Below are 22975 nucleotides of genomic sequence, written 5' to 3' on the forward strand. Positions count from 1 at the left end.
AATAATTATTATTTTATAAGAAATTTTACCTGAGAAGAATTAAACTTTAAAAGTAATGTATATGCAGTTTGCTACGTTTCAAATTTTTTTTTTTTTTTAAATCATTTCTTTTATGCTTTTAGGCTTAAAACGCAGTATTGCCTGCACAGAAAAACGGCCCTTAGAGCCTTTTTAACTGGACAGGCTCAGACCAGGCCCAACTGAGTGAACTCACTCAGTCATGGAGTTTCTCCTCTGAGCTGTTTAGGGAAAAGAAACGAGTTCTTTCGGGCTCTCTTTCCCTTTCCAAATTAAGTCTCTGTTTTCTTGATTTCTTTCAAGAATGAAAAATTGAGTCTTTTTAGCATAAAGTAGTTGCGTTTGATAAATTTAATGGCAAAAGCCTTATTCTTTCATAGCTTAAAAAGAGCAGCTTCTTCTCTTCTCAAGCCACCATCTTCATTTCTCAGGTACTTTCTTTCTCCATATATATTTAAGATATGAATAAAGATTTAAACTTCATGCTTTTTTGGATGTGAAAAAATGTTGGGTTTTATGCATTTATTTATTGGGATACGATAAATGCTTGCTTAGGCCAATTTTTCAAGCACAGGAATCAATTTTGATTCAATCAAGACAGAGAATTTCACAAAACTTGATAAACCGTTCATGGGGTTTTAGAAATGTGAGTCATGGAAGAGTGAACTTAGTGATATCACAAGGAAAACCCAAGTTTGAAACACATGAGGCTGACCCTCCAAAGAAAGAGAAGTGGATGACAAAGAAGAGATTGAAGTTGCTGAGAAAGAAAGAGAAGGAGAAGAGAAAAGCTGCTAATAGAAAGGACCCGCGTTCGCTTACAGTTAAGAGGAAGAAGGGGCAGAAATTTGCCAATGTAGAAGAGAGGATTAAGACCAAACTTGAGAGGGTGAGCATGATTGAATTTTTGTTTTTTTTTGTTTTTGGTTTCTGGCTTGGTTGGCTGCTAATTTTGATGCTTAGTATTTTTATTTAGCTTATTGTAACTAGTTATTGAGTTTGAGATATGTTATAGTCGATTGCATACAATTAGCTTAGGATAAAAGAAAATATAATCAATGTGATCTCAACCATTTATAATTTTTGTTATGAATCAAGTAATTAATTGAAGTGAAGTTCTTTTGCATAACATTTTGCCGCCCATTAGTTAAGTGGAAACAACTAGCCTTTGATAATCGAACAACAGCATGATCTTTAGTAAAAAAATTAACCAATGTGCCTTCTAAGAGGAAGAGGAAGCTAAAATTTGCATATACAGAAGTCGGAATTATGTCTAAGCTTGAGGGACTGAGCATGATTGAACTGTTATTTCCAGCCTGGTTTTGTTGGACTTTGCAATTACAATGGTCTATTTTTTTTTGGCTGCAAGCTGTATTGTTATTAAATGTAAGATGCAGTGGTTGAGTGCATATAACTAGCTGACGATAAAAGACCTGATCCTGTGTTTGTGAAATTCAATCAACGTGATTTCAACCCCATTTCTTATATTTATTCTGAGCATAATACTCCCTGTATGTGATTTTTGCTTTTGCCTATTGCATGCAACTAGAAAAGGATAAAAGAACAAATTCACCTTGCAAAAATACTGCAGGGATCAATTTTTCCATTACTTGTATGTGTAATGGAAAACAATTGAGGAGTTAATGTGAGGATCAATCCGCTCCTCTCCTTATTAGGTCTGTTTGTGATGAGAACAGAGAAAGAAGACTATTTTAGGATAGAAATTTTGTGTCATGAGGCTACTAAATCCAATTAATGTCTCCCATGTTTCATATAGGTGATTACTTTTTCGTTGCTTGTTCCTATAATCACAGGCCAGAATCAAGGAAGCTAAGCTGGTTGAAAGACTCAAGCGGTATGAAGTTCCTAAAATCCAGGGACCTGAAGTCAAACCACATGAACTGACTGGTGAGGAGCGTTTTTTCATGAAAAAGATGGCCCAGAAAAAGTCTAATTATGTTCCGATAGGAAGAAGAGGAGTATTTGGAGGTGTCATTCTTAATATGCATATGCATTGGAAGAAACATGAAACTGTAAAGGTCATCTGCAATTCTTCTTGCAAACCTGGCCAAGTACAAGAGTTTGCTCAGGAAATTGCCAGATTGAGTGGTGGGATCCCTATACAAATAATTGGAGATGACACTGTCATATTTTATCGAGGGAAGAACTATGTTCAGCCAAAAGTTATGTCGCCTGTGGATACGTTGTCCAAAAAGAAGGTGCGTACCACAGCTTCCATCATTATCTACTGCTTAAAATTTCCTCTTTCTGGATGTTTATGGTGTTTAGGCAGGCTGTTTTTAAATTGTCAATGTAATAGCAAGGTTGCACTGTGACTTGTTTTAACACTCAAAATTTTCCCACACTAGTATGGAGCTTCATATTTATGTATTCAGCATCAACTCATCATCGTTATTTCTATCTTGTGCTGTTTAGGAGAGCTTGCTATTTCTAGGATGAGACTAAGACCAGTCAACTGATTTCTGGCTATAAACTTGCTTGCCAATATTAGTTCAGGTGATACCAATTCACTATCAACCCATGGTTTGAGAAAACAAGAGAAGCTCTTGTCTAATCAGTAACATTCGTTTGAAATTTTGAACCTTTTGTTGTCCTAAAAAATCTTCTGTGTGATTTGATTTGTAGAACTATTATATTAAATTTATCTTGCCACTTGTATGGCCTTTCCAATTTCACTTTTTGTCATTTTGCTTATATTCTTACACGAGAAGGGGAAAATAGAACGTTCACGTGCGACGATACTTTATTCACCTCCATCTTAATACAGTCAGCCTCCCTTTTCTCCTTTTGGGAAGCTAAACGTGATACATCTGGCATATCTTCTCACCATTCCTGCTGCTTTTGTATACGATAATGGCTTTGACATTGACGTGTCTGATATGCAACCTTGTGGTCTTATTCAAAACTAGTTAGCAGCTAAGTTGATTAACTCTTCCTTGCCTTTGCAGGCACTAGAGAAATCAAAATACGAGCAATCGCTCGAGACTGTGAGGCACTTCATTGCCATCGCTGAAAAAGAATTGGAGCTCTACTACAGGCACAATGCACTTTATGGTGATTCAAACAATAGGAATCCCGGGTCTATCTTGGATGGTCCAACACGAAAGGACTTGGAGGAATCTGGGAAACCTGTAAAGCAAAACAATGACTTGTCTTGCAATAGTTTTCCTCCAGGTCTTTCAGAAATAAAAGCAAGTGCCACTTATGAAGATTTGTCTGAAGCTGAAGATGATTCCAAAGTTGAAGACTTATCCCTAAGCGAATCAGATTCTGAAGATGACCACCTATCTGATTTGGATGATGAAGAAAGCAGAGATAGCTCATCCGCAATGAAAACGAGCTCCTCTGCAATTTTGGGTTCATCATCAATACTGTAGAATGATAACTGATAATCAAGGTTGTGTAACAGAAATTAACTATTTGTACAAAATCAAACTTAGTTTCCAAATCTATTCCTCTCCTTACTTCCATTACCACTCATAAAATGGTAATTTATGCATCCTACACTCTATTTTGCTCGTTAACCTTTAGCGAACATGAAGAAGCTGGTATCAATAAGGTAATAGTTTAGTTACTGGTAGGAGCTAACCCTACCAGTATAAAAGAAGATACGCTAGAACTGAAGTTAGGTGAATTACTGGCATCTCATTAGAAATGGCAGGGATCAATCTAACCCTGGACAAGTCCCAATTATAAAGACAAAGCTCTAAGGAGTGGCTTGTTGGAGTAGTTGCTGCAGCCGGGCCGGAAACAGGCCGAACGAAGGCAACCAGACAGTGTGAAGTGTTTGTTGTTCAGAAAACCTAGGTAACAAGTCTAGTATTCTGGAAAATTGGCATGTAGATGCAGGTCATGACATTGGCAGCAGGTCATTCAAGAACAGAGGTGGCGAGTGCCTAATGACATCCGCTAATTTATTTATTTTTAACCTTCGAAGTCTTCTATTTTTATCTGATTTTATTAAATTAAAACTCAATCGACGGAAAATTATTTTAACAAGAGAAAGAAGCGGGGTGGTTATAGTTTAAAATATATTTTTTTAGGAAAAAATTAAAATAATATATTTTTTATTTTTTAAAAATTATTTTTAATATCAACACATTAAAATGATTTAACAACATAAAAAAAATTAAATTTAAAAAAAATACAATTTCAAATACTTACTAAACCTAACATAAACATAGTAAATTATGTTTTATTATATTTCAAATTAAATAAAGAGGGGGGAAAAAACCTAATTAGATGCTGTTTAAACCCTAGCTGGATTAATTTAAGATTTAAAAAAAAAAAAAAAAGTTGTTTTTCAAATAATTGACCTGGATTAACCAATTAATCCATTATTTTTATTACAGTTTTTTTTTCCTTACTTTATCTTGTTAATATATATTTTTGAATTCCATGTCTACGGGAGTGCGTGTTGACTAGAGAACCTCCAAAGATAGCTACAGACCAGTGGGCTGCTTGTCGTTTTGCAAAAAAGTAAACATATTACTTCTTTCTTTCATGTAGAATCTTGTCCGAGTCACGTGACCTTCCAGAAGTGGCACGTGATATCGGTATGTGATCATATACCCCGATTTGATCTCTAGCTGAGTTCGCTCTCCACCCGGGACCTGGCAGCTATCTGGTTAAAATTTGGTATCGTTAATTTTTTAAAATTAAAATACTATTATTTTATTTAAAAAATAATAACTAACCCTAACCCATGACTAGGATTAGATTTTAAAATTATAGTTGAATCATTAAGATGATCTTTTTGTTTTATTTTTTACTCAAATATTTATCATTATTTATTTTAAAAAAAAAGAGAGAGGAGAGAGGGAGACTTAGGCCATCTATTTTAGAACTAAAAAAATTATTTACTTCGTATAATTAGCTTTTGCAGGAGTTTTGAGTTAGTTAATTATATGAATTTTGGTCTATAAGAAAAAACTCTCTCCAAGTTATAATAACATGTAATATTTGTCAAACATGTCAACATTTAGTTTAGCAAATTCAAGAACTTGAAAATTCTATCTCCATAGTGTTTTAGTTTGAAATTGATAGCAGAGATGTAACTTGAATTTTATGTACGAAGGTGCGAATATTAAATACATAAGGATTATTGGAACATGAAATTAATAGATAGTGTTTATTTAATTCTTTGAAACACACATTTTCCACGGAACAAACTTTAAATTCAAAGATATATTTTATAATTATCAAATCCAACCCAACTCAGTATTAATATAGAATACCACCAGCTCAAGACTCTGATTTATATTGTTTGATTTCAAACAAGGTTGAATTAGTCAAATTTTTGGTGATACTTGGGTTAGCTTAAAAAAAAAAATTAAAATAATATTGTTTTAATATTATATTTTTTCAAACTAAAACAACACTATATAGATTGACCTGCTCAACTTGTGATCTAGATCTTTGGGAATAAGGGGTATTTGGGAGTATTGTTACTGTTGTTTTTTAAAGTATTGTTCACTCAAAAATACATAAAAATAATAATTTTTTATTTTTAAAAAATATTTTTGATATCAGTACATCAAAATTGATATGAAAACACCAAAAAAAATATTAATTTAAAGTAAAATAAATAAAAAAATTTAATTTTTAAAAAATAATTTTGAAACACAAAAACAAATTGGTTTAAATAACGAGTCTGAACCACGACTTATAACTATGTATACTTAGAAAAATCTTAAAAATTTTAGGATCAAAATTAAACAAAGGAGGGCATTATATGCTGTTGTCCCATTCCGGGGAACTGGAAGAAGTATTGTCAATTTTATTACTTATCCATGTTTTAATAAGAGGAGGAGGATGGTGCTGCTGCTGGCATCAATTTGCATGCTCTAGTAAATTAGAATTATATGCATTGACCCACACCTCGCTGATGTATTTATCATATCAATTTAGCCTTAAGCATGGCTCTAGAGACACACAATTATACTTGATACCTCTCACAATCATAATAAATTGGTCAAAAGTCAGTTATTGAATAGATATATTATTCAATCATGCATTACGTCCTAATGGGATCAATTTTTTAAAAAGAAATTAAAATAAATATTGAGATGATAATATATTAAATCAAACCGAGTTAATCTAAATTAACATATAAAATCTATTATCCAAATCATAAGATCATAATAATCTTATGTAAAACAAATCAAAAAACATATTGAAGTTAAATTTTAAATTAACTTAGTGTTGGAGAATTAAATTAAAAAAATAAAAAGAATAAGAAAAAAACCCGAGTCAATTCAAGTTAACTTGTTAAACCCTAAATCACGAAATCGAGATAACACAATAGAATGTAAATCAAAACAAGTTATAAAGATAAATTCTCAAACAATCCAACATTCAAGGATGTGGTTAAAAAAAATCACTTAAAAAATGATGATAACAGACCTGGTTTAACCTGATAAGCCCTTTACTCGAGTCATTAAATTAGAATAATCTCATAAAAAATAAACTAAAATAAATTATGAATTTTAATTTTTAATAAATCTAATATTAAAAGATGACAAAAAAAATGAATTATTCCAATAAAATGTATTAATTTCCTCTCCTCAATTGGTTCCAGTTAATCCTAACAATAATCAATACATATTATAGAAAAGTAAGAATGCGTGGAGAAATTTTTTTGTAGGTAGTATTTTGCATATAGGATAAATTAACCACATATTATTCTACATATAGGATAAATGTCTTGAGAAATCAATACATAACATATCATACGATCACCATGCATCCTCGAAAAAGATTATCAAAACAAAATTCCCAATTTAATATTCTCATTTTAGTCCCTTTTCTTTGAATTTTAATGGTAATAATATCCTTCAATTAAAATAATATTTGTTTTATTTAAAAAAAAATAATTTTTGACATTAATATATCAAACAATTTAAAAACATAAAATAATAATTATAAATAAAAAAATTTAAATTTAAAAAATATGTTGTCTGCAATACAATTTCAAGCAGCCTCACAAAATAAGAAACTCATTTTTATAGTTATTAAAGCTAATATGATAGTTGATCAATTGACCGAAATCTAATGTTTTGAACCATTTTAAATATTTATCCAGTTAATTCTAGATAAGATCAAGGGTCAATTGACCGAAATCTAGTATTTTTAACTATTTATCGAGTTAAACCTAGATAATATCAAGCCAGGTTAACTTCAAACAATTAAAAAAAAACTATTGTGCACCGACAATGAAGCCAGCTGGGCAAGAAATTTTGATCTTCAAGTGTGTGTATTAGTTGACAAGTCATCCTCCACTCTATTTTACATGCTTACTATATATTAGTTTTGTTTATGCATGTGATTTCACAACTCCATACACCGATTACAGCACGACTGCACGAGCGCCCCACGGGAAAAAAAGTGAATAAAACGTGCACATACCTTCCCTTCCAAGGCAAGACCCCCAGCAATCAAAAATACATATATAATTCCTCTCTGCTGGTGCCCTTTAAAAATCTGGCGTCCCTCAGCTGTTTTGGTAGGGTGGTAAGTTTTTTAAAATAATTTTTTATTTAAAAATATATTTAAATATTTATTTTTTATTTTTAAAAAATTATTTTTAATATTAAAAAATTAAAAAATCATAAAAATTTAATTTTATTAAGACTATGGTATACACATCACCTAAACAAACAAGAATTATCGTGCACGCCTGTCACCCCCGCGGTGCCTTACATGCTTACTGGGTTTGCAGGATGTTCAGTAAGCCATGGGATTAGTCGTGGTGCGCGCAAGCTGGCCCGGACACCCACGTAAATAAAAAAAAAAGAGAGAATTATTTCAAATTAACCATCTAGTAGGTGGCCCAATGGTAAAAACTTGGAACTAAGAGGTTTGCTCTCCATGTGGTTTCAGGTTCGAGCTATGTGGTTGTTAATATGATGGTCACTGGAGGCTTACATAGTTGTTAACTTCAGAGCCTGTGAGATTAGTCGAGATGCACGCAAACTGACCCGAACACCTATATTAATTAAAAAAAAAAAGAATTATTTCAAATCATAACTCTAATGGATATAGCTTAACTGATAATACTCTAGATTTACTCTCCAGAGGTCACCAGTTCGAGTTTCACAAACCTAAAACCACTGAAAGTTTAAATAATTATTAATTTTAAGACTCATTAAATTAGTTGAGATACGCGTAAACTAGTTCTAACATTCAAATTAATAATAATAAAAAAAAAAATTTATTTCAAATCCGAATGTGCTCCTCGTGATGACAATGTGCATGGCCTCCATTATGCTGGACCCAATTTCCCTACCCCAAGAGTCAAATTCTGTCCTTTTTTCAGTAATTTATGAGCTTTTCCATTGAAGTTTTAGCTTGCATTAAAGAATACGGGAGGGGAGAGGGAAAAAAAAGAAAAAAAAAGAAAGAAGGGGTGAATGCATTCCTTATTTATGTCAAAACATACTTTATCAAATAGATTTATAAATTTCCCCAAGAGATTTAGTATCCCATAGAATATGCTAATGTAGGGTTTGAAAGGCAATAATATAAAGACATTATTCTATAAAAAAACGAAGACAGTATTCTAAAAAATAATAATATAAAGAATAAGTTAATCGGAGCATTATCTTCAATATTAGACCCTGGCCCTAACCCATTAAAATGAAAGGGTGGAGAGTTTATTTTCTTTTATAGTGGTTGGGATCTTGACACCTTGCCAGACATTCAAGAGAGAATTGTCAGGTGATATTGGTGAAAATAATCATAAACCCTTAATATAAATGATTAATTATCCGTCTTGATTTAGTGGATTGATTCCCAACTTAGTCTCTAATTAGAGTTAGATTTTGAAAAAAATCAACCTGTTTTGACCTTGTTGATCAGACAATATAACTCTTAATCTAATTAATTTGATTAAAATTTAGTTTGATTTTTTTTTTAAAATTATATTTTTAATATTTTATAATTAAAATAATATTGCTTTGATTAATCTAAAACAATATACTTAAATTAAAAGTACGCATGTTTGGAAGTGTGATTGCAGCTGTTTTTTTAAAATATTTTTTGTATTGAAATGTAACAAAATAATTTTATTTTTTTTTTATTTTTTAAAAAATTTATTTTTAAAATCAATACATCAAAACAATAATTATTTTATACAAAAATAAAAAATTAAACTTTTTAAAAATATTATTCAATCTCATTACCAAACATTCTAACTTGCTTGAAACTCCATTGTGAACATTAACTCTCGCAGAAACTACGAAAAGCTCAAAAAAATTATAACACTAGCCACATTTATCTGAACGAAAATTGTTTAATTGGTTAGTGAATCTCGATATTATTATAATACGAAACTTCAATAATATATAGACCATATTATTAAAAATACACCAATTTTAAAGATTTCTCGAGTGGGTTTTTTCACTTGAAAATAATCTTGGACATACCATATGAATAGGACAAACTGGATGATGTGTTCTAATGTTTTTTTTTTTTCATTGCACATAAATAAATGCAAGCTTGGAAACACGCATGAAAACATATATAAATAAAGATACCATAGGTTATATTTTTCATATTATTAAACAAGAGTCGTGCAGCGTGACTATATATTATAAATTAAGAAGACATGATCTCAACAGCCAATCGATGTAAAAATAATTATTTTGGTATTTTTTTTATAATGAATGGTGGTGTTTTTGTTCTATAGTTGTTGGGACCTTCCCATTCATGCTTCCTTCCAAGTCTAGCAGGATTGGTACCTGACACTGAAGCTGAGAAAGCAACAAGAATAAACACAGATTTATGGATGTATAGTATACTTATAAAAACACCCAAATATTTAAATATTTGAGAGTTGGTCGCTACTTTGGCAAAAACCATGGGCGTAAGTTGCTCAATAATTATTTTGAATTTTTTTCTATTTTATTTTAATGGTAAGAATATATATTTATATATATATATATATATAGGCACTGTAAAATTCAAAATAATATTTATGTGTATAAATATAAAATTTTCAGCCTGTATAGTTGAATTACAACGAGGGGGGAAATACAAATCTTTTTCTTTCTATTGTCTCCCTAGAGTTTTGAGAGTCTATTCTTGAGGTTTTATTTAGCTGTAGTTGATGATGATATCATTTTTTTTCCTTTTTATTTTAAATATTTTCTTTTTATAATTCTAAATTCAAGTTTTATATCTTCTAACATGATGTTTTTCTTTTTGCATTATACAGTTTATCTAGTTTTTCTTACCGTTTTAGATATTATTCTCAAAATTTATGATTTTTATATTTTATTTATGTAAATTTTCAAATAAATATTCATTTTAATAGTGCTTAATTACTATCTTGAAATAGAAAAAATAAAGACAATGAGAATAAATGTTTTTCTTAGTTCAATATATATATCCTTAAGATAATTTTAGAATTAATTTTTATACTTTCAAAATATAAAGTACATAATATATATATATATATATATATATCGAAAGATAATATTTATTAATTTTTATCTCTAAAATATTTATGTACAAAAATTTTAATTCTAAAATTATTAAATTAAGATACATAAGGATAAAAGGTGTTACTATTATGAATAATCAAAACATGTCGTTTTGATTAAAAATATTTTTTCCTTTAAATAAAAATTAACAAGTTTTTGATCTATGTTTTACCCCAAGTTAAATCAGGGTTTTTGATCGAGTTAGGCCAATTCAATTCTTCATCTATCCTCTCTTGAACTCGAACAAGTCCATGCCAAGTCTTGAGTTGATATGCTGGGTGTTCTGAGTTTTATAACTATAATTATTAATTATAACATTTAATATAAAACTAAAACGTGTGTGTATATATATATATATATATATATTTTAAAAATAAAAAATATAAGTTTAATAACAATACACATTAGATATAAGATAGACTTTCTCATATATATATTTTTTATTATGTTCACTATCAACAAAAATATAATATAAAGATAATTATCTTATCTAGGATATCATTATCAAATATAATTTTATCTTCATTTCTTGTTTTATCTTGCATCTTTAATTTTTATGTTTTATTTTTTTTTATTTTTAAGATATAAATTAAAAGCACGCAAAATTGCGGCTTTTTTTTCTTTCTTGCTTTTGGAGTGTAATCATTTTATTTAATTTTCTCATTTATCCATACAATTAATCTCTCCAAAAAAGTAAGAAATCCATCTAACTTCTATCTAAATCCTTCCTTATACTATACGTCTTAAAAAAATAAAAATACATCGTATCTACATACGTCATTCCTTATTTTAATTATCAAATTCCACAAAATAAATAAAAATATTATTTCCTTTTCTGTGGGCCCTCCTCAAAACATATCCACAAATTACCAATAAAGATCATATTAATTACCTTAATAATCACTATTTCCCATATTACCAAAATATCCATCTCATCTCCCTCTATAAAAAACCTCTCTTCCCCTGCGAAATCTCTCTCTCCTTTCCCTCTCTATAACACACGCAAATCTACCCTCCCTCCCTCTCGTTCTCTTGCAATGGCTTCCAATGGCGTGAACGACAAGTCACTAATCGTGAGCTTCGGCGAGATGCTAATAGATTTCGTCCCGACCACCTCCGGCGTCTCCCTCGCTGAAGCCCCGGGGTTTCTGAAAGCACCGGGTGGTGCTCCGGCTAACGTGGCGATCGCGGTGGCGAGGCTAGGAGGAAAGTCGGCGTTTGTCGGAAAGCTTGGTGACGATGAGTTCGGTCACATGCTCGCCGGGATTTTGAAAGAAAACGACGTGATCGCTTCCGGTATTAATTTTGACACGGGTGCAAGGACTGCTCTGGCGTTTGTTACCCTACGCGCTGATGGAGAGCGTGAGTTTATGTTTTATAGGAATCCAAGTGCTGATATGTTGCTAAGGCCCGAAGAGTTAAATCTTGAGTTAATAAGATCTGTAAGTTTGGTTATTTACAGTCTTAATCTTAATTATCTACCGTGTTTATTCTTGTAATGATTCAACGTAAAATATTTGATTTTTATTGCTAAGTTTTTTTTAACTGTGGTGAAAATTAATCTGTTATAGGGTTGGTGGCATAGTTAAGAACATGACCCGGAGGTCAAACCTGTCCAAGACCTGGTTACTGGTTGGCTGAGTTAACCCGAGTCAAACCTAAACCAACGATGTCGTTTTTTCTTTCAAGTTTTTCGACCTACTCTAATGCATTCGGCGTTAGGCCCTGAGTTGGCAGCCCTAGGTCAGCGAGTTAACCAATCGACTATGGCTGGCGGCGGCTTTAGTTAAATTTTTATTTTCTTACCGTGGTGAATTTTGTGGTGGATGGTGAGTGGGGAAGAGATTTTTTTAGGGGAGTGACACGCCAGCAATGCCACGGGGGTGGGGCCCGGTTGCATCTCAGTTGAGATCTCAATTCGTGGCAAGAATCATGCAGTGGATCTCTCCTTTTCATGTAATAAAGGGGGATGGTAATGTCACCTGCGGTGACGTAAGACAGGAATGATTGGAATTGTGTAATTATAATATTCGAAAAATATTTTAAGGGAATTTACGAATTTAGAATATTTTCTATAACATTTTAAGTTTATTTTACAATATTTAGAGTCTGGTAAAATATTTTCTTGGAATTTCATTTGTTAAATTTTTTCTCATGCACGTGTGTGAATTTGTGCATACAGGCAAAGGTGTTCCACTATGGATCAATAAGTTTGATTGTTGAGCCATGCAGATCAGCACATCTAGAGGCAATGAAGGTGGCGAAGGAAGCAGGTGCCTTGCTTTCCTATGACCCAAATCTGAGGCTCCCGTTGTGGCCGTCAGCGGAGGAGGCGCGTGAGCAGATATTGAAGATCTGGGAGGAGGCAGATGTGATCAAAGTCAGTGATGTCGAGCTTGAGTTCCTCACTGGAAGTAATAAAATTGATGACGAAACTGCTTTGACACTTTGGCGTCCTAACTTTAAGTTGCTATTGGTCACCCTTGGTGAAAACGGTTGCAAATATTACACCAAGGTGAGTAATTACAGCTCTGTCTTTCAGTATTTTGTTTCTTATAATTTTTTGATGTTAGCTGTAATCAATTTTTTGACTTTTAGCTGGCATAAGGGTAGGTGATGAATTTTATGACTGTCTATAATGCAACTTGCTAGTGGGGTGTTGGATCTGCCATGATTTTCTCCCGATGTGGGACCTTGTTTTCTTTAATCACGGAACCCAACCTGATTTATTTAATAAGGAGTTTGAATCTTTTGGGATTTTATGAAATGACTTCCTATTTAATCAGAAAGAACCAGGAAAGGTGAAGAAAGTTTGATCCTTGACCTTTAATCTATTCCACGAGGCAGTCCTCAATAATTCCTTCTCACGATGAGTTGTTTTGTTCCCTAGTCTAGGTGTAAAGTGTTGATCTTGAAATGATGATCAAAGCTTTTGTGTCTCTTATGCAATCAAAAGCATGAATTTTGTTTGGAATTTAACAGTGGTCATGAGCATGCCATGGAATTGATAAAGAAATGCTTTAACTCGGACAAATCTATTGGCTAAGCTCAGATACCACGCATGCCAATTTGTGCGTGTTGTTATTATTTTAGTCAAAAGCCCCAACCAGCACAATGGATGTGGTTGCCTTGTTTATTATATACGGTGGTGGGCCGGTGCCTGTCCCTCTCTGCATGTTGAAAGTGAGTTTCATTTATTTAAACCCTAAGCATATAGGAGTGAGGCCATCATTTAGGTCACAGTTAAGCCTAAATTATTAACATAAACTTGATTGCTTGCCAGGGAGATGAAAGCTGTTGTATATATGATAGAATGATGTGACCACGGTGTTTTGGATGATGAATTTCAAGCTGTTAATATCATGATCTGGATTAATTGATTATGGAGATGAATCATTTTCTGGAAATATGGTTCTTTTGTACAAATTGAACAGGGCGAATACTTGAGTTGGCTGTTTATGGCTTGCAAAAATTTTCTTATTGACTCAATTAGATCGGAAACTCGTTCTTGTTTTTGTTGGGATTGCAAGATTGGAAACTCTTTCAAGTTTATCAAAAAGTCAATGCTTACTGTGTTATCTCTGCACCAAACTAGTTGTTGTTGTATCTCCAGCAACCCAGAAACCAAAAGCTAGGGCTACGTCTCTCCTGGTATCATAGAACTGCATACGTAGATACAATTTTGCTGGCATGCTGTGTATTCTTTGATCACCAACACTAAAGTTGTTTTCTTACACCCCAACAACTGAAGACACTGTTGCACCAAGAATAGGGCTTGTGTCTTACCTAATGCGTCAGGGTACTCGAGCTTTGTACCACAAATAGATGTAACATGTGAAACCCTAATGTTAGGTGAATGAGAAGGATCCGATTTGATCATAAATGGGCTTGATTTGATTTGCCTCATACTGAATTATTCTCAATTGGTTTGTTGAAATACAGGCTTTCCATGGAACTGTTGAGGCTTTCCAAGTCAAGACTATTGATACCACAGGTGCTGGTGACTCGTTCATCGGAGCACTCCTTTGCAAGATTGTTGATGACCAATCTGTACTGGAGGTAAATACTTTAATTTATATAATATTTTTAGAAAATATATTTGAATATAAAACATATTATACAATAATCAATGTTCTTCAAACACCATAAAAATATTAGATAAAAATAAGAATTATTATCTTTTAAAAAAGTTAACAATTCAACATGTTTTATTTTCCAACTTATTTTATTTGATATGTTAAAAATGATTTCAGCTTATTTTTCGTTAAATATTGGAAAGTAATTAATTTTCTTAGAAATTATTTTCCATGACTGTCGAACACTAAAAAATAATCTGTATCTTTTAGGAATTCACTTTTCACTAAAATTATTCTTAAAAAAAAAACTAATAATCTACTGTTTAGAAATTCAATTTTTATTTTAGAATCTACTTTTCAGGAGGATTATTTTTATTTTAAAAGAACTACTACTACCTGTAAACTGAGTTCTTGGGTTAATATCTCTAATATTATAGATGGAACTTTTATTTGCAGGATGAACAAAAGTTGAGAGAGATTCTTAGATTTGCAAATGCATGTGGAGCCATCACAACCACCAAGAAGGGCGCAATCCCTGCCCTTCCTACCCCCGCCGAGGTCCACAAATTGCTGAACGCATCAAAGTAGACCGTTTCTTTTTTTAATTTGCTCTGCGGTCCTTCGATCTTCCCTCTTTTTTTTTTTTTAGGTCTTGTTCTCCGGTTTAGGTTGCTTGCTATTCAATTGAAGAGCGGCTTCAATCTCAAAATCTCACCTTTTTTCCCTCTTCAATGTATTGATGAAAGAGACTTGCTGTAAGGTCTTGCCAAATAAAATTCTTTAGCAGTTTTCAAGTATTTAATCAATGATCCATTAATTAATTTGATTTGAAAGTTACATTTATAAACCAAACTTCATACTCCTAAATAACTGAATTGGGCAAATTTCATTATCAAAATACCATTTTAATATATTTTTTTAAAAGAAAAACTAGGTTTCAATCCATATTCTAGCAAGCTACAAGTATTTGCCCTGTTAAAGCACTCATTGATAGGAGATCCAAGACTCTCATACAGTAGATATCATGCTGGAAATTCTTGAAGACAGATTGCAACTCGGTATAAATGAATGTACAAATGGTTTAACTACTCCATACATTGTTCATAGAATATCAACCATCGAGCTGGACAGAAGTTTTGGAACTATAAATACAAAATTGGTATAGGAGGAGAAAGCAAGAGCAGCAGATTTGAAATACCAAGCACGCAGAGGAGAAACAGGAGGGAGGAAGAAAAATCGAACCCGACGATAACGCCGTCATTAAAATTCCGCAGAACCAGGAACCCGGGGGAAAGGAATTGCATCCCTTATATTTTCTAATCCGGTAGCGAATTGCACGAGCCTCTCAAAACCAAGTCCGAAACCCGCGTGAGGAACTGGCCATACAGAAACACGAGATCACAACAATGGGTGTTTCGAGTAACAGATTTTAAGCTATTTAGAGATATCAAGGCAATCAAATAAAAACAGAAAGCAAATTCCCAAGCTCTCCTGAAAACTCCAAATTGTATGTAGTGTGCGTTCTTTGCACCACTGAATTCAGTCTAGAAACTATCATCAAACGCAACTAAAGAGAAAATGTTAGCTCCAAGAAGTGGGATTTCTAACCTGAACCGTAACGTCGCAAATCAAGATACCACCAGAAGCTCTCCTTGTTCAACTTTAACTCATCTAAACGGTCTTCTAGGTATTCAAGCCGTTCCTCTCTTTGGCTTCCACCAATAAGTTCACCAACCTGGCAAATAAACAATTTATTACATGATAAATTCTACCAAGGCAACATTTCTTAAACTCCCTACCCCTTGCTACTTCTCTGGTCTTTCCAGGATTAGGAATAAATATTTCATTTTCACATCCCAAACAAGTAACAAGGACCCAATGTGAAATAAATCATGATGGCTTCTTGCTCCTCATAATCTATTCCACTGGGAAGAGGTCCATAAATGCTTTAGAATATTACAAGCAATAGTTACTTGACAATAAAAAAACAAGTTAGAATGGAATAAGGAAATGGAGATTTACCCGAGGAACCAGCATGTCCATAGCAGCAACAGTTTTCCCATCATCATTTTGCCGCATATAAAATGCTTTGATGTCCTGGCAGTTTTAGATCGAAGAGCCACATGACACGAACATTAATTCTGAGAACAATATATACTCCAATGTATTTTTATAGTAATTTTAGAAAAGTGAAAGAATATAGACCAGGTTGCATACCTTTGGATAATCTCTGATTATGACGGGGCACCCACCAAATGCCTCTTCAGTTATATAACGCTCATGCTCACTTTGCAAATCACATCCCCATTCCACCTAGAAATTTCAGGGGATCTTTATTAGGCAACAAAATACTTGGTATAATTTTCAATTATCATTCAAGGAACTGTAATTTTGCTTAACAGATTACTAAAGCAGTTCCAACCAAAGACAGATCAAATCAATAATTCATTGTGAAAGTTTTAGACAGTTAATCTACAACTTCGATTGGCTTGAATCGCAGGTCTTCCTGTTTTAATCAATAATAAAAAGACTATGATGCCTGCCATTTTGCCAAATCAGACAACATTTCATTACTGTAATGAGTCCAGGCTTCAATAAGTGATCCTGTCATCACTCGGATGAAACAGAGACTGATAATAGTGGCTCTTATTAGAAACCAAGATCAAGAGGAAATTCAAAGGGATAATCAACATATATGTATCACTTTAAGGTACTACGAGTATAACTATTTCTGGCACTTAATAAGGAAAAAAAAAGAAATTCAAGAGAAATATAGTTTCTACCAAGTCCAAGCAACAGTTGGTAGCAACAGCTAGCTAATAATACAGAATAACATCAGCAAGCAATAGTCATCTGAGTAGTCTAAATATTGGGGCTAGTATGCAGTACCGGGAATTCAAACTTCTTTTTTGCTTTCAGAAGAAGTTCAACTGCATCAGTATAAGTCAACTGAACAAAGTCTTTCTCAGCCACATCCTGTAGTTTAAAACAAAGAAAACCATGTCAGAAAAATATGGAAAATACATCCAGAGCCAAAACAACAAATCAAGAACAGCATCATGAAACAACATAAGTGGAAGGTATGAAGCACATGACAGAAAGTTTGAAGAAAAATAGGTTACACTAGAGAGCTCATACAGTCAATCGATCAATGATTCCCTTCTCAATCCAAGTATTGAAAAATTCCATGTCTTCCTTGCAGTTTTCAAGGATATGTCTCACCTTCCACGTAAAATTTTTGTCAGTTGATTATTCAATGAGAAAAATATGCAAGTTTGTGTGTGTTAGTGCCTATGCAAGCTTTCGTTTAGCCATATGTGTTCAATTAACAATAGAGAAGATGTGAAAAGCAACATACTACATACTGGAGATAGGCAGTGGCACAGGCCATGTCGTCAGTCAGATCAGCAAATGCAAGTTCTGGTTCAATCATCTTAAATAAAGAAACAGAAAAATTATAAGAAACTTGGATAGTGCATGATCTGGAAGAACCAAACTTATAAACAAACTAACCCAAAATTCAGCCAAATGCCTTGAAGTATTAGAATTTTCAGCTCGAAATGTGGGACCAAATGTATACACCTAAAAGATGAGAAAAATTGTACAATAAGGAAAGGTTCAGATAGTTTTTATTTACTATCTGACATTAAAATACTGAAGAAAGCATAAATGAAATATATACATCCGAAAGAGCAGTGGCATATGTTTCAGCATTGAGCTGGCCAGAGACTGTCAGAAAAGCTGGTTTGCCAAAAAAGTCCTGAGAAAGAATGAAGGCAATGAAAATTACATCAATGGAGTTCAATAACACTACAGTCATCTTGCCTAGCCTGTTTCCAAATTAAAGCAAAGAGGAAAGGAGGGAAGGACATACTATACTCAGGTCTAATTTAGAGCATAATAGTGAGAAAAGGCATGCTCAACTCACTTGTGACCAATCAATTAAGCCATCCTTTGTTTTTGGAATCCTATCCACCGGAGAAGTAGCAACTTCTTGAGAGCCTGGAATCTGTTCATTAAAGTTAATATAGAATATCACGTATGACAGCATTTTTATAAACCTGTAGCAATGTTAGTTACTGATAGAATTATGCATATGCATAGATTTGTCAAGTAGATTCTATCCTCTGCTACATTATATTAGCAAAAATCATGCATGGTTATGTATTTTAAGAGATTAGTTAGATGAGATTGAAGCAAACCATGTAAACCATATTGCAGCTAAAAACAGGCGTCTCAGTGTGCTTTTCAGTATTTTGAAAATAATGTTTATACAAGAAAATAATAACATATGAATTTTAAGAAACTAAAATAAAAAAGTAACAATCAGAAGTCATAAACAACTTAAGCAGTGCATACCAAAGTAGTCACACAGAACTGCTCACCGGCCCCTTCACAATCTGATGCTGTAATAATAGGACTTGAGACCCAAACAAACCCATTTTCTTGAAAAAACTTGTGAGTGGCATATGCTAAAGCATTCCTCACCCTTGCAACCTAGAGTCAATTAGCATTATTTACAAAGATGAGGAAGAATCAGGAACAATAAAGCTACATCGAAAAAAAGGTATAAAAACATGCTTGCCATATTAAGTGGTAATGTCATATATGACTGGAAGGCACTAGACCCAACCAAAAAGTAGAATAGAAACAGGCAGCAGAACCATACCGCACCAAATGTATTTGTTCTAGGACGAAGGTGAGCTTTAGTTCTCAAAAATTCTCTGCTGACCCTTTTCTTTTGGATGGGATAGGAAGGATCACTCTTTCCAACCTATAAGAAGAAAGGCGATTTCGGGTGAAAACCTTGGAGTAGAATCACATTTTTATGTAATATGCAGAATAATACTCAAATGCCAAAGGAGATCACATAAAACAAAAGGGAATCATATCACACCATACCAAGACCCAGGTTTCCCAATTGCTTGTCATCCAGAATATCATTGAGGATAGAATAGACATGACATTGATGATCCCAACACCTCAAGAGTTCATTTAACCCCTTTATCACTGTTTATAGTTTTATGCAAGTACAGATTTACAGCAATTTATGTGTCACATGCAAGGTGGAATGTGAGAAAGCTTGAAAAATTCTATTGTTTTTGTGAACTCTTTTTTGTGCCCAGTTTCTCCCTGCCATATGTTAATTTGCCTCATCTAACACTCCAGTCAATATAAATTTTGCAAGTTACAGTTTTAAGGTTTGTAGTTTTTCAGTAATTCAGGGGTGGAGGGATATTTAGAATTGTAATCTGTACAAATTTCTGGTGCAGTCATGTACAACTTGTTAAACACATGTTATCAAATTATGTAGTGACGAGTTCATGTGAAAATTAGCTCCCTATCTACCAAGAATGCCAAGAATATCATACCAAAACAATTTTGTTGACCTTCAGTTCCACCTTTTGTTTTGATCCTTGGCTCTCCACCACAGTTCCTTGCACCAATATTGATGCGCCAGTTGTTATCAACCCAGATTCTACCTATTAATAAGCTCCAAAGCATGAATAAAGGTAAGGTGACGACAATACGGACAACATGTAAGATGAATGCATCATGGTATAAACATATTATGAGAACTTTTGAATTTTTATGTAATAAATCAATGGAGCTTAACATTTTTGAAACAGATTTTCATTAAACAAAAGAAAGTATGCAGAAGTACACTTGTTCCTAGTTGTTTACACCATGGAATAATTCTAAATAAAATCCCTCAGCTATTAATGTCAACCAAACTTTAGAAGAAAAAGAACAGGGAAAGTTATGGAGGTGTTCATAAACAGAGTAATACTCCAACTTTCAAAGAAACTAGAGTTGGAAAAAGAAAAACTAGAATTTCATGTTTAAATACAATAATTCTCCATCTGACGAACCAAAAAACTAATTTTTCAAATTTGCATTGAGTTTGTAAATCATATTTTTGAGGTTCTTCACAATTTTTCTTTACAAGTTTTTCATTGTTTTCCAAATGAAATAAAAAAAACCTCTCAACTAAAATACTTCACATTTTCGAAGTGACAGCTTACTTCGACCGATGAATAGCACAGTGTTCTTCTTTTATATACAAGCACTTTTACCAATGCGAAAAATTAAATTTTTTATTATGTTATATTTGGTTCGTGTCATGAATTTATTTTCTTATTATAAATGTAATGTAAATATTTACTTTTTTTCTTGTTAATAAGTACAACTTTTTCATGATAATTTTTCATTTGAAAGAAATAAAATTAATATTTTATGATTAGATTGTCTCAAATACAAATATTAAGATGATCGTAGGAAATTATGGTTTCAATTTTTTTATGAAAAATAATTAAAATCTTGAAGTATTTCTTCTTTTTTCCTGTAGAAAATTTATTCTCTGTTCTCAAAAAATGAACATGCTTTCCAATTTTTCATTGTAAAGTAAAAATTTAAAAAAGAGAAGAAAACTGAAAATAGAAAAGGAAAATGGTTTTCTGTTATTGGACAACCCCTGAGACGTCAAGTCCAAAGCGATTATGTTCCACTGCAAATTAACGAATTAGAAAATGTATATGCATGACTTTATTGTTTATGGTAATACCTGATCATAACCTTCAGCCTCCAATCCCATTACACATTGCATGTTTGATAGGCATGAACCATCATTAACCTGTATATGTTTAATAACAGACATCCCCATCAACTTATCATAGTTCAATTTAAAACAACTTTATCATAGAAATCATACAAGCAACCACCATTATTACCTCAATAAACGTAACACTGCTCTGAACACGAAGAGTACGAACCCAACCCATCACGACAATGGTCTTCCCTACACGATCCAACCCTTCATCTGGACCACCCTTTATATCAGCAATCTTCAACTTTTTTCTAAATTCTCCAACTCTATTTCCCACTTCACTCTTCTCCTTCTCCAAAAATCCCACTTTTGCACTCTCGTTAGACTGTAGAGCTCCAGAAATCACACTGCAGAAGAACCTCCGGCGAGGCAAACCTGAAAGTTGAAAAAACTGGTGGAACTTTGGAGGTATGGCATGAGGTTTCGTTATTGTTTTGAGGATTTCAGGGAGGTTACTAGGGTTTGATTTGGGGTAGAAAGACAGCAACCGAAGAGAAGACCCCGGGTTTAACCGGAGCGAAGTAGCTGGTCCTAAAGCAGCAATAGCCATATGGTTCTTGTTTTTTTCGTGAATAGAATTGTATTAGTCACTAAAGTATTTTAAAAAAATTAAAAATGGCTTTTGATATTATTCCATGGAATCCCCTGCAATATCAAACAGAAAGTGATAGTATCATATATTCATAAAAAAGAAAAAAGAAAAAAAGCTTTCAACTTTATACAAAGGATCATGTTTGGTTCACTCAAACAATGTCATTCCTTAGTTTAATGTTCTTTGCTTCCCTGGAATCAAGTAGTCAAATCATTCAAATTTCCATCATCAATTCCCAAGTAAAACAAACATTACTAAATAAAAAAGATAGAAACTTAATCTCACTCCAATTCTTTGTTTAATTTTGTTTAGTTCACTGACATCAAGAATTACATTCCTTTCTTATTCCATCATCAATTCCTAAGGTTAAAAAAAATATACAAACAAACAAATATTGCCTAGATGAACTAACCGGAGCATCATAAAGAATAATAATAATAAAAAAGAAACCTTACAGCTCAGAAATACGAAGCCATGGACCAAAAAAAACCAACTTTACCAAATACTGGAAGAACCCAGTTGGTGTCTACTGTGTGGTGCCATGTATGTGGTGTGAAGATGAAGTACTATGGCAACTTACAGCAATGGAGTATTGAAACTCACCTGTTACGACAGATAGAGAATCATGAGCAAGGGACTGTATTGGTGTTGGCGTTGAGAAAGAAGGGAATCGTTTGAGTGGAATGGGATTGTGTTAATTGTATCGGGAGATAAGGCCTTGATAGTTGATGGGTCTATACTCTATACTCCCTTGTGAGTTCCTAGACGAAAAGAAAAGTTTTGAAATTTTCTTTTCTTTTCTTTTTTTTTTTTAAAAAAGGAAAACCCTGTTTTGGGATGGGAGCAAAAATGTTGGAGTATTGTAACAATACTTTGTTTCATAGTTACAGTAGCTAAATTGTACTTTTGTTTTTTGTTTTTTTTTATATATAATTAAATATTAATTAAAAAATAATAATCTAGCCCGACTCAAAAACTTATTTATCATCAAGACTATGAAATCATTTAATTATTATTTTCTTACAATTATCAATTTATTTGAAAATACTTTTTATTTCAAAACTTATTTAAAGCAAAATCAATTTTTATAACTAATAACTAGTTAATCACAAATTAATATATCGAATTAACACCTTGAGGTGTTGGCTTAGATATAGTGGTGAGCTAAGAATTTATG

General features: G+C 32.7%; 3 protein-coding genes across 4 annotated transcripts; 2 read left to right on the forward strand and 1 right to left on the reverse strand.

The window, feature by feature from the left end:
* Positions 1–177: 177 nt before the first annotated feature.
* LOC118032042 (uncharacterized CRM domain-containing protein At3g25440, chloroplastic) lies at positions 178–3491 on the forward strand. 2 transcript variants are annotated; one of them, XM_035036607.2, is made up of 4 exons: positions 178–449; positions 574–907; positions 1833–2237; positions 2988–3491. In XM_035036607.2, exons 1-4 carry the CDS (start codon positions 373–375, stop codon positions 3414–3416), a joined length of 1245 nt encoding a protein of 414 aa, XP_034892498.1. In that variant the 5' UTR covers positions 178–372; the 3' UTR covers positions 3417–3491. The 2 variants fall into 2 exon arrangements, with proteins under 2 accessions (XP_034892498.1, XP_034892499.1); XM_035036608.2 differs by having other exon boundaries at positions 593–907.
* A 7972-nt stretch (positions 3492–11463) lies between these two features.
* LOC118032047 (probable fructokinase-1) lies at positions 11464–15401 on the forward strand. Its single transcript, XM_035036621.2, has 4 exons — positions 11464–11965; positions 12706–13038; positions 14466–14582; positions 15056–15401. Exons 1-4 carry the CDS (start codon positions 11561–11563, stop codon positions 15185–15187), a joined length of 987 nt encoding a protein of 328 aa, XP_034892512.1. The 5' UTR covers positions 11464–11560; the 3' UTR covers positions 15188–15401.
* Positions 15402–15624: 223 nt separating this feature from the next.
* On the reverse strand, positions 15625–22613 carry LOC118032039 (asparagine--tRNA ligase, chloroplastic/mitochondrial). Its single transcript, XM_035036603.2, has 16 exons — positions 22402–22613; positions 21331–21851; positions 21165–21233; positions 19972–20082; positions 19269–19373; positions 18959–19096; positions 18528–18608; positions 18282–18359; positions 18113–18181; positions 17958–18032; positions 17738–17821; positions 17489–17575; positions 16817–16912; positions 16622–16696; positions 16208–16334; positions 15625–15975 (listed from the first exon to the last, which is right to left on the reverse strand). Exons 2-16 carry the CDS (start codon positions 21754–21756, stop codon positions 15860–15862), a joined length of 1737 nt encoding a protein of 578 aa, XP_034892494.1. The 5' UTR covers positions 21757–21851; positions 22402–22613; the 3' UTR covers positions 15625–15859.
* Positions 22614–22975: the final 362 nt, after the last annotated feature.

This window comes from Populus alba, chromosome 7, assembly GCF_005239225.2.
Source record: "Populus alba chromosome 7, ASM523922v2, whole genome shotgun sequence".
Classification (NCBI taxonomy): domain Eukaryota; kingdom Viridiplantae; phylum Streptophyta; class Magnoliopsida; order Malpighiales; family Salicaceae; genus Populus; species Populus alba.

Coding starts and splice junctions, on each gene's coding strand:
- LOC118032042 (XM_035036607.2), top strand. CDS start 373: ATGGCAAAAGCCTTATTCTTTCATAGCTTAAAAAGAGCAGCTTCTTCT. Junction 450..573: donor CCACCATCTTCATTTCTCAG/GTACTTTCTTTC, acceptor ATGCTTGCTTAG/GCCAATTTTTCAAGCACAGG. Junction 2,238..2,987: donor ATACGTTGTCCAAAAAGAAG/GTGCGTACCACA, acceptor TTGCCTTTGCAG/GCACTAGAGAAATCAAAATA.
- LOC118032047 (XM_035036621.2), top strand. CDS start 11,561: ATGGCTTCCAATGGCGTGAACGACAAGTCACTAATCGTGAGCTTCGGC. Junction 11,966..12,705: donor ATCTTGAGTTAATAAGATCT/GTAAGTTTGGTT, acceptor TTGTGCATACAG/GCAAAGGTGTTCCACTATGG. Junction 13,039..14,465: donor GTTGCAAATATTACACCAAG/GTGAGTAATTAC, acceptor GTTGAAATACAG/GCTTTCCATGGAACTGTTGA.
- LOC118032039 (XM_035036603.2), bottom strand. CDS start 21,756: ATGGCTATTGCTGCTTTAGGACCAGCTACTTCGCTCCGGTTAAACCCG. Junction 19,097..19,268: donor GAACAAATACATTTGGTGCG/GTATGGTTCTGC, acceptor AATTGACTCTAG/GTTGCAAGGGTGAGGAATGC. Junction 16,913..17,488: donor AAAAGAAGTTTGAATTCCCG/GTACTGCATACT, acceptor TGAAATTTCTAG/GTGGAATGGGGATGTGATTT.